At 58.0% G+C, this 12,033-nt stretch overlaps 1 protein-coding gene across 2 annotated transcripts in view; it reads right to left on the bottom strand.

Annotated features, from left to right (window-relative positions):
- The window catches only part of LRP1 (LDL receptor related protein 1), a 180,609-nt gene that overhangs the window by 71,789 nt on the left and 96,787 nt on the right, over nucleotides 1–12,033 (bottom strand). For both annotated transcript variants that reach the window (XM_084610262.1, XM_084610263.1), the window contains exons 8-12: nucleotides 7,381–7,603; nucleotides 6,276–6,465; nucleotides 4,346–4,489; nucleotides 2,073–2,309; nucleotides 922–1,102 (exon numbers count right to left, since the gene is read on the bottom strand). In XM_084610262.1, the coding sequence (XP_084466388.1) occupies nucleotides 922–1,102; nucleotides 2,073–2,309; nucleotides 4,346–4,489; nucleotides 6,276–6,465; nucleotides 7,381–7,603 (975 nt within the window). The remainder of the gene's footprint in view (nucleotides 1–921; nucleotides 1,103–2,072; nucleotides 2,310–4,345; nucleotides 4,490–6,275; nucleotides 6,466–7,380; nucleotides 7,604–12,033) is intronic.

Raw genomic sequence — 12,033 nt, 5'->3', positions numbered from 1 at the left:
ACCTCTCCTGCCGGCCTCAGGAGCCTCGGGCCCCAGGGAGTCAATCCTGGGAGCCAGAAGCACATTTTCATCCAGTTAAAGGATGGAGGCTCCCCGGCAGCTCTCGCCCTGCTCCCCACCAAGAGCGAAGCGGCCAAGGCACGTGCAGACACCAGGACTCTGGCCCACGGGTCAGAACCAGGCTGAGCAGAGGGGGAGCCTGATGGGTCGTTTTATGCCACCAGCCAGGCCCGGCTCCAACAGGCCCAGCTCACCCAGGGAGGGCTGGAGTCCTCTGGGGTCAGGGCCTCTGGCTGGCTCTTCCTGCTGCCAATGGAACCAGAGGAAGTTAAGTGGGAAACCCTGAGCCAGCCCACGGTGCGGGAGAGATTCCTGCTCTGACAGGCAGCTAACTGTTCCTGGGGGGGCTGTCTTTGGCAGGAGGAAGCGCGACAGCTGTCCAGGCCGATGGGGCTAAATGTCTGAACCCCCCACCCCCGTTTCCCCACGGCAAGGTGAGCCCATGACCAGCACGTGCACATGGCAATTCTGCTCCCCAGCCCACCGCAGGGCCTGTCTGAACCGTTCCCAAGAGCAGGGTGTTCTGTGTGAGCGGCCAGGCAGCCCCCTCTCGCGGAGCATGGTATAGCCAGGCAGGCACAGCCAGGCGGGAAGAGCCGGGCAGAAGTAGGTAGAAGGGAAGGACGGTTCCTCTCCCGCCGTGGCAATCGCCAGAGTGAAAATTTCTAGCCTGGGTCACAGAGGAGTTGGACTAGATGGTTGTGCCGGGCGCTGCCCAGACCCTGACTGAGATCAGGGCCCCGTCACACTGGGCGCTGCCTAGACCCCCGACCGAGATCAGGACCCCGTCATGCCGGGCGCTGCACCAGCCCCAGCAGAGGTCAGGACCCTGTACCCCCGGAGCCATTCGCCACCACCCACCCGTTCAAGGGATCCACCACGATGGCTCTGGGGTGTGTCATCTTCCCTTCGATCAACGTCTTCCTGGTCTGGGCGGCCTTCTCCAGCCGCGCCACGCTGATGGTCTTCTTGGGGCCATCGTCCGTCCAGTACAAGTTGTTCCCCATCCAGTCCACGGCAATCCCTTCCACGTTGTGGATGCCTGCGTGGGAGAGAGAAACCACAATTCAGAAACCCCCGCCAGCTGGACGGCGACATGCCAGAGGCAGAGAGGCCAAGTGGATGCGACAGGCCCGTACGCATCCTGGTGCTTGCTTGGATTAGCCACCCAACAGAGCCCCATCCGTCCCTACCCACGGGGAATCCACCTGCACCATCGCGCTGGCCTGGCTCGCCACCCTCCAGGTTCCCATTCTAAGCCAACGGGTCCCTGCGGCAGTCCCAGGGCACATCACCTGCCTGGCCTGGAGAATGTTATGTTGTGTCACAGTGCCGGGGAGGGCTGGCACGCGACCGTCAGTAAGGCAAGCTGCGACACTTCGCCGGTGAGCTGGGCTAGCTTTACTGCTAGGCAGGAGATGCAGGAGCCAGTGTAGCATCCACTTGAGTGACCGAAATGAGTTGCTTATCAGGAGCCCGTCCGCTAAAGGGGGTGCAGGATTTCTTTCAGGGCAGGTGGGGTGGCCTCCTAGCAGTGCCAGATACCTAATACAGGCTGGGTCACCGGGCAAGTTTCCCTGAGGTTCCACATGGTCATGCTCCAGGGCATGACTTGACCTCGCTGAAGGATGGTCAGGAGGAAATGCCTCTGGCAGACAGGTTAGCCAGTAAGCTGCAGGGTTTCAGCCCCCTCCCTCTGCAGCGGCTGGTGCTGGCCACTGCTGGGGGACAGGGCGCTCGGCTAGATGGACCCTGGTCTGATCCAGTCCGGCGAGTCCTGTGCTCCTGAGACACTCTGGGGGAAATAACAGTAGCAGCCCCCAGGCTCAGATTTGTCCGGGGCCACCTCCTTGGGGGAGAAAGAAAGACGCTCCATCCTCCTGGCAATCCTGGGCCTGAGACCAGCGCCCCCGCGGAGCCAGAGGGGAGGGTCCCCCATTGCCTTCGCTGGGCTGTGTGCTGGGGCCCACCTGCGCTGGCAGAGACCAAGGGCCGCCCCCCGTTGCCCGTACCATCTTTCAGGATGGTCTCGCGCTCCGTCCCGTCAATCTTCTGGCGCCCAATCAGGTAGCTGGTGGTGTCGGCGAAGTAGACGAAGCCCGTCTCGGCGTGGAAGTCCAGGGCCCGAGGATTCATCAGGTTCTCGATGGGGATCATGTGCTCGTCCGGTACCTTGGCACCTGTGTCCATACCCCGGATGATGCCGGGGCGACCTTTCCCGTACACCAGGAACAGCTCGTGCTCTGGCTCTGCAAGTCAAAAGTGGGGGGACAGGACATTAGCCCAGTGTGACTGCTCCCCGCCGGCAGGGGTCCAGCCCTCCGGCAAGTTAGCCGTCCTGGCTCCGAGGGAGGGGGGGATTTGCTCTCCGGGGAGAGGGATCGAGGGCATGGGCTGCAGCCCACTGAGCTAGCTTCAGCATCTTACTTCAGCCCGCGGGGATGCAAAGGAACCGACGGGCCTGTACCCCGGGAGACGCTTCGAGGCCTGTGCGCTCCGGCTCCCCAGCCCGACAGCCAGCCGGAGTTTTGGGGAGCTGGGGAAGGTGCGCTGAAGGGGGACGTTTCTGCCAGGTAATCCCCAGAACGCTGAACCGATGCTAGGCTGGGATATTTTTAGGATAAAATGCTGGCAAATGCTCAACCACGAAGCTGCCGTGGCAACCAACTGACGTCTATGGCAATCAGTGCAAATGACGACTACGCTGACCTATTGGATACCGGCGTGGAGACATTATTAGGGGGAGGAAGTTAGACGCAGCCAAGGCAGGCTGGGCACATGAATGGATATGCGGCCCCCCGACGCCATCACAGCCCAGAGCAGCTGGTACGAAGGGTGGGCCCATCTCAGGCTGGAGCGGGGCTCGCCTGGCATGCCAGGAACAGGGCTGGACCCACCAGATCCCCAAGGGAGGGGGTGGGTGCAGGAGGAAGGATACAGGGTATCACCGTTAACTCTGGATGTCTGCCACCTTCTTACATGGGTCAGCGCTTTGGTGTCTTTCCTAATTGCTGAAAGCTTTGCCCTGCCCTCACTGCAAGGGTCTAGGCTGTGGCCAGAACCAAGAACTGAACTAAACGGCCTGGATTCTGCTGAGCCAGATCCTGGGACTAGAACCCTGCAGTCCCCCAGCTCGTTGACTCAGAATTAACTGGGAACCAACAATAACCCATCACCACTAAGGAATGGGGCCACAGGGCTGGGCAGAGCCGAAGGAGGATCCCTGGGAGTGGACGAGCGTTGGGAAAAGGTGTCAGATGAGCTTTAGATTATTGTTTTTTGTTAACAAAGCCAAGCTCCGGGGAAGGGAGCGAGTTTGGACTTCACAGTGGGCGCAGGCTGGGAAAATGCCCACACCGTGGAGGTCACCGCACAGACCCCACCAGGTCGCCGGGCAGCTGTTGGATCTGGTACAGCCGGTGTCACCACAACGTGGCGCTGACAGACACCAAACCGCCTCTTTGCTCTGCGACTCGCATGACGCCCTCGATATTAGCAACATGCAGGGAAACAAATCCATGCATCAGCAAATCCTTCTGAAACTTCCGCTGAAATGACCCACAGCTCAGGATGACAGCTGGGGTGGGGAAAAGGGGAAATTAAGCAACACCCAGTGACTACTGTAATCGTGTTTTTCACTTTGTGGCTTTTCACAACGGATCCTCTTGGCTGCCCTGAGTGAATTTGAGGTTATAAGCAGCTAGGCTGCCCGGTGCTAACCACAAGCCAAAGAACAGTTTGTAGTCTCTAGTTGCCCCAGGAGGGGTTCAGGGCCAGTAAGAGTCCTACCCCCCAGTGGGATCTCCTACCTATTCCTAGAGCTCCGGGCCCTTGTGCTGGGAACACACCGAGATTCCTCATTTAAAACAACTAATAGAAACCCTCCCCCACCCCCCCACCCCCAGGTTTTTGCAGCACCCCAGAGCAAAGGCTTTTCCAGGCCTAGCTCTGTCATTGTTCTGTCGCACGAATCATGCAACTGCTTGCACGAATAGAGCGCTGCACGTGCCCCTTTGTGCAAGTAACACCTGATTTCTGCATGCAGCTAGCTCTGAATGCACAAGTGCCCCCTGGAGTCTGCTACTGCCCTGATTTGCACATGCAAAGGCGAGCATTAGCCATGCAGCCACCGCCAGACTAGCCGAACACTTCCCAGTGGAACTGCCTTGCTCCTTCCCTTCCTGGAAGCTCTCTGTGCCCCTTGCTCCTCCCCAGAGGACTGCAGTCTGTTCTCCCTCCCATGCCGATCCCCTGCTCCGGCTCCTGGATCAGGAACACTACTCACTTTTGCAAGACTTCCCGTCGCTGCCCAAGCTGAATCCAGATCGGCACCGGCAGGTCCGAGTCTTGTGGCTGTTCCCGAGGAGGCAGATGTCGGAGCAGCCTCCAGGTTTGCCGAACTGGTCCGGTTCACAGGCGTGGCTCCGCACTTTAAGGGCAAAGACCAAGCACCCGATTTAGTGGACATGCATCACCACCTAGCCAACCCCATCAACGTGCTTTTAGGGAAAAGCCGTGTGCCCTTGGAAACCTCAGGCAGAACGGCCTGCCAAGCAACAAGGAGGTGGCCTAATATGAGGCAGAAGGGCCTTGAGGGTACAGAACTGGGCAGGGGTTCTTTCAATTCTTGCCTCCGCCACCAGTTCCCTGTGTGAACTTGGGACAAATCATGTCCCAAGAGACAACGCTGCCATCGGCTCTTATATGGCACTGCTCAGCCAGGGTGCTCACGGCACGACAGTATCATTCTCCCCATTTTATAGAGAAGGAAACTGAGGCACAGCAAGGGGAAGGGACTTGTCCAGGGTCACCCAGGAAGTCAGTGGCAGAGTCCAGGCATCCAGTGTACCAGCCCAGAGACCCATCCACCAGGCAGCCCTGTCTCTTTCTTCTCCTGAGCCTGTTTGGACAGTGAGCTCTTTGGGACAGGGACTCTCTCACGCTACACATTGCCAGACGCTCAACACCAGCGAGGACTGGCCCATTTCTGCAGCACTAACAAGCTGGCTTTTGCCAATTCCGCTCCCTGCCCGGCCGGGAGTCTCCAGCGAGCCAGCGTCGCACGGAGACCGGCTCAGATGGCACTATGCTCCTCCACGCCCAAATCCATGGCTTAGCTTTGTATTTTGGAAACCGCTGAGCAGGCCGGAGACACTAAGAGGATTTTAAACTTGCAAATTAATTAACTAAAAGGAAGGCGGGGGGAGAGGGGGACAATCCACCCTGCCCTGGAGACTTTAACCACTCCAAAGGGTTTCTAGCAAACAGGAGCATCAGGCATGGATAGGTTGACGCCAGAGAGGGGAGGGAACCAGCAGCCGTACACGGGAGCCATTAATATTTCAAGAGGCCTCATCTGCTCCATTTTCCTTCCTTCTTTTCCATGAGACGGTAATTAATCAAGCCGGCCTGAGCCCCAGTCGGCGGAGCCGCTAGGGACAGCTGTCATTTTTCTCTCTCCTGGAGAGAGACAGCAGAGGATGGAAACGCGCCGGATGAGCAGCAACCAATTAAAACAGCAGCTCGGCCTAAGCCGCCCAGAGGAATGAAACACTCAAGAGCCCCTGGTGGTGGTGGAAATTCGGGAGCCCCACAGGATGACAGCGCTGCAGGACAGACAGTGCCTGGGAAAACGAGGCCAGCATCCACAAAAGTCTGGAGGCTCCTAAATACCTTCATGGATCTGGGCCCTAGTGGTTGACTCTGTGCTTTAAGGAACTTCCGTGCATCATGTATCCTGCCCGTATGGGATCAGACAGATGGAGCAGTGGGTCTGACCCTGCATGGGCAGGATGGAGGATTGGATGGAGCAGTGGGTCTGACCCTGCATGGGCAGGATACAGGATTGGATGGAGCAGTGGGTCTGACCCTGCATGGGCAGGATACAGTATTGGATGGAGCAGTGGGTCTGTCCCCACATGGAGGGATACAGCACTAGATGGGGCCCAGGAGTCGGCTCCTACATCCTTGTGAATCTAATGTCCAATTTCGGGCCTATGTCCCTCTGCTTTCCTGGAACAATCACGCTCCTTTTCCCCATTGGGGTTGCAGGCACGGGGGAACACTTTGCTCAAACAAATAAGCCAGGCCCCATGGCATCCAAAGCCAGACAGCCCATTGTCCTGTCCCAGCCCACTGGGCACTTCAATCACATCCGAGGCTGCCAAACCCCGACAGGTGAGGGAGGGGTTCGTACCCACATGCCAGCCCCCTACCTGTGGGCTGCCGTCGCTGGTGGTAGATATGCAGGGCTCCCCCCTTGTCCACCCTGGTGACCACCTGGTACTCGGTGCTGTTGAAGCGGTTGACGCGGATGACGCTGGTTTTCTGCTGGGCGTTGGCGTTGTCCGAATTGGTGGCGTAGAGGTAGTTCTCGAAGACAGTCAGGCCGTAGAGATGCTCGATCTGAAAGGCACCGTGCCGGGGCGGGCGTGAGCAGACAGCCTCAGGAATGGAGCTTGGGATCCCTGCCTCTCGCGCCCTCTGAGTACCAGGGCAGGGGGGGGCGCTTAACCCAGCAGCCTCCGGGGGGCGATGGGAAACCACACAAACCTGCCCTGACCAGACCAGGGAAAGGAGGCAGGCGGAGCCAACGGGTCGATCCACGCACATGTCGGACCCCACTCAGCACCAGAACTGGGTGGGAAATGGTTTTCCCGTCCCGCGAGAATTTCCCTAAAAAGGGGTCCAGGTAACGTACTACAACAGAGAGTACGGGGAACCGGGGTATTAACCCAGCCAGCATAGCAGGCGTTACCGCTATGTCACTACCTGGCTTACCCGGGGCTTGTTCGCGACCATCTTCTAACACACCTTCAAACCCTCGCCTAGACACGGCCGCGGGGTTTAAGAGTGGCTCATTTCTATTTAGCTTAAAGCTGCTCCTACTCGACTTGGGCTACGCTTGACTTAAGCCAGAATCAGAGAGTCCACACAGCCGCATGCACCAGGGGTTTAAAAATCGCTTCGTTAAATGAATCCGGTGCCACCGTGCTGGCACCCAACCCCCCCCAGGGCCAGAAGCCAATGGGTTTCAAAACCTGCTTTGTCACTGCCGGGGTGGCGGCTTGCCAATCGGTTTAGGAGGGGGCTGCACTGCTGAAACGTCTGTGTCTCAGCGAGGCCCTAGACCAGGCCGGCGAGGGGATCAAAAGGAAGCAAGAGCCGGGATAAACCATTTGTACAGCACCCGGCACAGGTCTAGGGCTCCAAGGCAATGCACTTAATAAATAACAGGGATCATATACACAGCTCTGATCTCTAGAGACCCTTCTCTGCACCCGGGATTCCCTTCTGGTGGGCGCTCGCTCGCTCGCTCACCAAGATGCCCTGGATGATAGTGTGCCGGTTCTTGCCCTCGTAGTCCACCACCTCGATGTAGTCCAGGTAGGCGTCGGCCCAGTACACCAGCCGGCTGACCAGGTCCAAGGTGATGCCATGGGGGAAGACGATCTTGCTGTCCACCAGCTTGGTGCGGTTCTGCCCGTCCATGTCGCAGCGCTCCACCTTGGGGATCTGCCCATAGTCGGTGAAGAAGACTTTTCTGGGGGTGGAGGAAAGGGGGAACATGAGAGCTCAGAGGGTGGGGTTGAGGGAGAATCTCCACATGCACTCAGGTCCACAAGCGCACGCCCACACAAACACACACACTCATGCACGCACACCCACGCGTGCATTTGCTGCGATTACAAAAGCGTTTATTAGCCTGCTTGCAGGAGAAAGGAAAACCCAGGACCTAACCCCAGGTAAAGAACTTACCAGCTGGGGTCACTGTCCCCAGAGACGCAGCCGCGTTGCTGGCTGTAGGACTTAGCTGGAGGTCCTAGGGCTGCGAGGTCACCAGACCTCAGCCAGGCGGCAGATGGGCTCGTAGGACACGCACGGCACGGCTTCCAGCCGTAGGCCGGCCAGCACAGCTCCAAGCTGCTCAGTCAGAGGCAGCTCTGCCTGCTGGAGCCTGGCTGGGCTGTCCCATTCTCCCTGCAGCGCCGGGAAGCCAGGCCCAGCAGCAGTGGACCTTAGGTCAGGGGTGGTGGATAGCACTCGCATATGGGACGGTTTATGCGGCCCGTGCCCTTTTGCCACCCCAAAACCCCCGGGGGTCAAACTGGGATCGGGTCTTCTCCCAACGCTCCAGTCAGGAGGGCTGCAATTCAGGCTCTCTTGGTTAAGAGCCCCCATCTTGACCTGGGCCACATACTGTTCACTTACAGAACTAGCATGGAGACATCCCTTTCTCAACAACCTTGTCTCCCCAACAAGCTGGCCAAACACAGCCACTTGGTTAGAGGACTGTTTAACTTTCTTAACAGCTTTCACTCCATTCGAGACCTCAAAGCTATCCACACTGGATCCTTCAACAGGAAAGTCAGTGGCTTCGTTCACAACAGAAAATTTCTGGCTGTTAGGAACTGAAACTTTCTTGATTAAATCACTTTCACACCCTTCAGTGGCAGTAAACTACTTGCAAAGACTCCATGAGGATTCCTTTCCTGAGGGCTTTTCTATGCAACAAGTTACCCCTCACAGAAATTCTGCTCTTACCCTCTTTAGGGCTTGCTCTAGAGGAACACTTTCCTGAGCAACAACAGACTTTTTCTGGGTCTCCCTTACATCCAGAATTACCTCTGGCCCATCTGGCGGATTCCTACACAATCCCCTTTCAGGAAAACTGATAGACTTCCTAGATAAAAGGCTAGACGCATTCTCCTTTCCTTTGCCACATACAAGTTCAGGAATCTTTTCCTTCTTGCTACAGGTTTCCACACCCTCAGTCGGTAACACAATCACATCACCTTCATGCTCTCCTTGTGCCCTGGCTAGGATCTCACCCTGATTAGACAGAGTTGCGACACCCTTTCCCAACAACACTAGCTACGGGCAAAATACAAGCACCAGAATTGTCTGGGCTCTGGGATTTTGCATAGATACTAACTGGATGCGACCTAGTTACAGGGCCATTCTCCCGAGCAGACACAAACTTAGGGCCCTTCCCTTCCTGGGCTTTAGTTGAATCCAGAACCAACTCTGAGACAACTGCATGACCCTCAACCATCACAGGCTGAAAGGCCCCTTCTGTCTGCTCCACAGACAAAGAAGAGCTGGACACACTTTCTCCTTTCCCAGACACACAGCTTGGGATCTCATTCCCCTGGTCCCAGCACACAAGGCTGGTCACAGACAACTGCTTGGAGACCAGGGTAGCTCTCTCCATAGGCAAGTCAATACCTCTGACAGACACAGGCACGTTTCCTTCCCTGTCACACTTCTCCACCCAGCTAACAGGTAAGGTCCAGGGACACTCATCTTCCACCCTCCTCGCCTTCCCACCCTGCTGACTAGACACAGCCGTCAGCTCACAAGGCTGCCTAGGCTCATCCAAACTTTCCTTACCAAGCACCTTGCCACTCCCCACAGATCCCCTGCCCTGCCTGTGTCTCCCCCCACTCAGCTGGGGTCTCAGCTCCCACTATGCTCACCGCTGCCCTTGCTGTCCCGGTGGGGTAGGCAGCGAGCTCCCTGCTTTCCTCACTGCATCAGAGCCAGCGTGAACCCCCTGAGCCCCCTCTCCGGTGTGCAAGGGGGCGGGGAGCATCTCTCTGTCCCACCCAGCCCCAGGGGTCTGCTTACAGGCAGGCAGGTAGCCTGAGCCTAGCCGCTCCTCCCCGCTGCCAGCCAGGTCATCTGCATTTTCACTGACCATTTCCCTCTCCACCGATTGGTTCCCTGGATTCAAATTCAAACCCTTGGCCGTTACAGGAGCAAGGCCTGGATCCTGTCCCAAAGAGACACAGTCACCCCACAACAGGGTCTCACAGCTGGTATCCCGGAGAACCCCAATGACCAGCCAGCCCCACCCCTCCTGGGTCTGCACAAGGATCTGAGCCATAGGGGGGCTTCATCCCTGGGACCCTCACCCAGCTCACACAGCCCCTCAGCATCTGAGGCTGCACCACCCAGGGCCTGACAACAGTTCTCTCTGTCCCAGGATCTCGCCACCCCAGGAATGTCTCCCCATTGACCATCACCTTCCGCTCCCACTGGAGGGCCGAGGGCCTGACCCCAGGAAACTCCACACAGACATACAGGTTGGGGTCAGGAGTGGGAGCCTGTTCACCTCCCCACCCATCGGGCTGACGGAGTCTGTGGCCTTGGGACCCAGCAAGGGCGCTAGACACCGGGACTGTTCCACAGGGTCCCCCTGGTTCAAATCTCCAGCCTGCTCAAAGGCAGTGAGGTGGCATCCACATCCCCCCCTCCTTAACCAGGGGCAGCAATTTAGTCTCGAGGTTCCCTGCGGAACTGGCCCCCTGGGGTCTATCCCCACTCACCCCGGGGAGGTCCCCTAGGCCTCTCCGCTCCCCCACCGCCAGTTCATGCTGCTGCTGCTTCTGCAGCTCTTTCTCGGGCTCTCGCTGTCTCCCACGGTCCTCTCGCTCTCTGGGACTCAGCTCCAATCCCGTCCGTCTCGATCCCCCGATGGGGAACCCGATCGTGAAGACCCCCGTCTGGTCGGGGACAGGAGTCTTGGGGGTGCCTGGCTCCCACTCCAGCTGCTCCCAGATCCTGCTGTAGCCCCATTTGGGGTCAGGAATCTGCTCCTTAGGGCGGTCATCCTCCTCCAGCTGCATGATTAACTCTGCTTTGGTGAACTTTCCAATGCTCAACCCTCTCTTTCTGCACAGGGTTACAATGTCCTTCTTCAGGAGACGGGGACACACCATCACTCTGCTCTTCCCAAGTTGTTGTGGACTCACAGGCCTGTGTGCTCTCAGCTCCCTATGGTTTCCAGGGAGAACCCCTAGTGTGCCAGCCCTTCTCGAGGTCACCACCTCTTTGCCAGGGTCCAGCTGCAGACTCCTCCGCCCCTGGGACCGCTCGCTGCAATCCCCAGGGGAACCCTGTTACTGCAAAAGTCCTTCTCTCTCCCAGGGCCAAGCCGCAGGCTCCTCAGCCCGAGACTGCTCCCCGCAGTCCCCAGGGGGACCCCATTACTGCACAGTCCTTCTCGCTGGTCACACACTCCCAGGGATTAACCGCCCCCTGAAACCGCTCCTCTCTGAGCCTTCAGCACACCTGGTCCTCGTCAATCCCCCTTCGTTTTACTGCTCCTTAGTCACTTACTGCAGGAAGCGCCATCCATGGGGTGCAGTACATCCCACCACTGACACCAGTTGTCACAGAGTCCCTGGGCGATGCTCGGGAACTGCTCCCTACAAAACCAGGCAGGACTCTGGGGAAATCTCCTTTCTGTGAGCAGCCTGTCTTCAGGACACACACGGCTCACACAGCTTCCACCTTCCTGGGTCTGACCTCGGAGCATTCAGCATCCTCAGCCCCTACGTGCGCTTCCCACAGCAAGTCCGCCCCAGGCAGGGTCCTGGGGAAGCCAGAGGGTCCTGCACCCCAACTTCGCAGTCAGACGGGACTCTCAGCCAGCCAGTAAAACAGAGGTTTATTAGATGACAGGAACATGGTCTAACACAGAGCTTGTAGGTGCAGGGAACAGGACCCCTCAGCTGGGTCCATTTTGGGGGGCAGTGAGCCAGACAACCACGTCTGCACTTCACTCCATGTCCCAGCCAGCCCCAAACTGAAACTCTCTCCAGCCCCCACTCCTCTGGGCTTTGTCCCTTTCCCGGGCCAGGAGGTCACCGGATTCCTTTGTTCTCCAACCCTTTAGCTCTCACCTTGCAGGGGGGAAGGGCCCAGGCCATCAGTTGCCAGGAGACAGAGTGTCAGCCATTTATGTACCCTGGCCCTTTGCTCTGCAACAATTACACTCCCTTCTCCCACCACTGAGAGACTTAAGAAATGCCTAGGGGAAACTGAGGCACCCCTACAATATTCAGAGGAAACATTAAGAACAGTCCCGCTTCGTCACACCATCTGTCCACATGCTGTCTACACTGGGGGTCTTCAACGCGCTGTCGGCGGTGTTGCGGTAGCCGTATCAGTCCCAGGGTTTTGGAG

This window comes from Lepidochelys olivacea (assembly GCF_965140295.1).
Source record: "Lepidochelys olivacea isolate rLepOli2 genome assembly, chromosome: 20".
NCBI classification, from domain to species: domain Eukaryota; kingdom Metazoa; phylum Chordata; order Testudines; family Cheloniidae; genus Lepidochelys; species Lepidochelys olivacea.
This window is presented reverse-complemented; position numbering and strand designations above follow the sequence as displayed.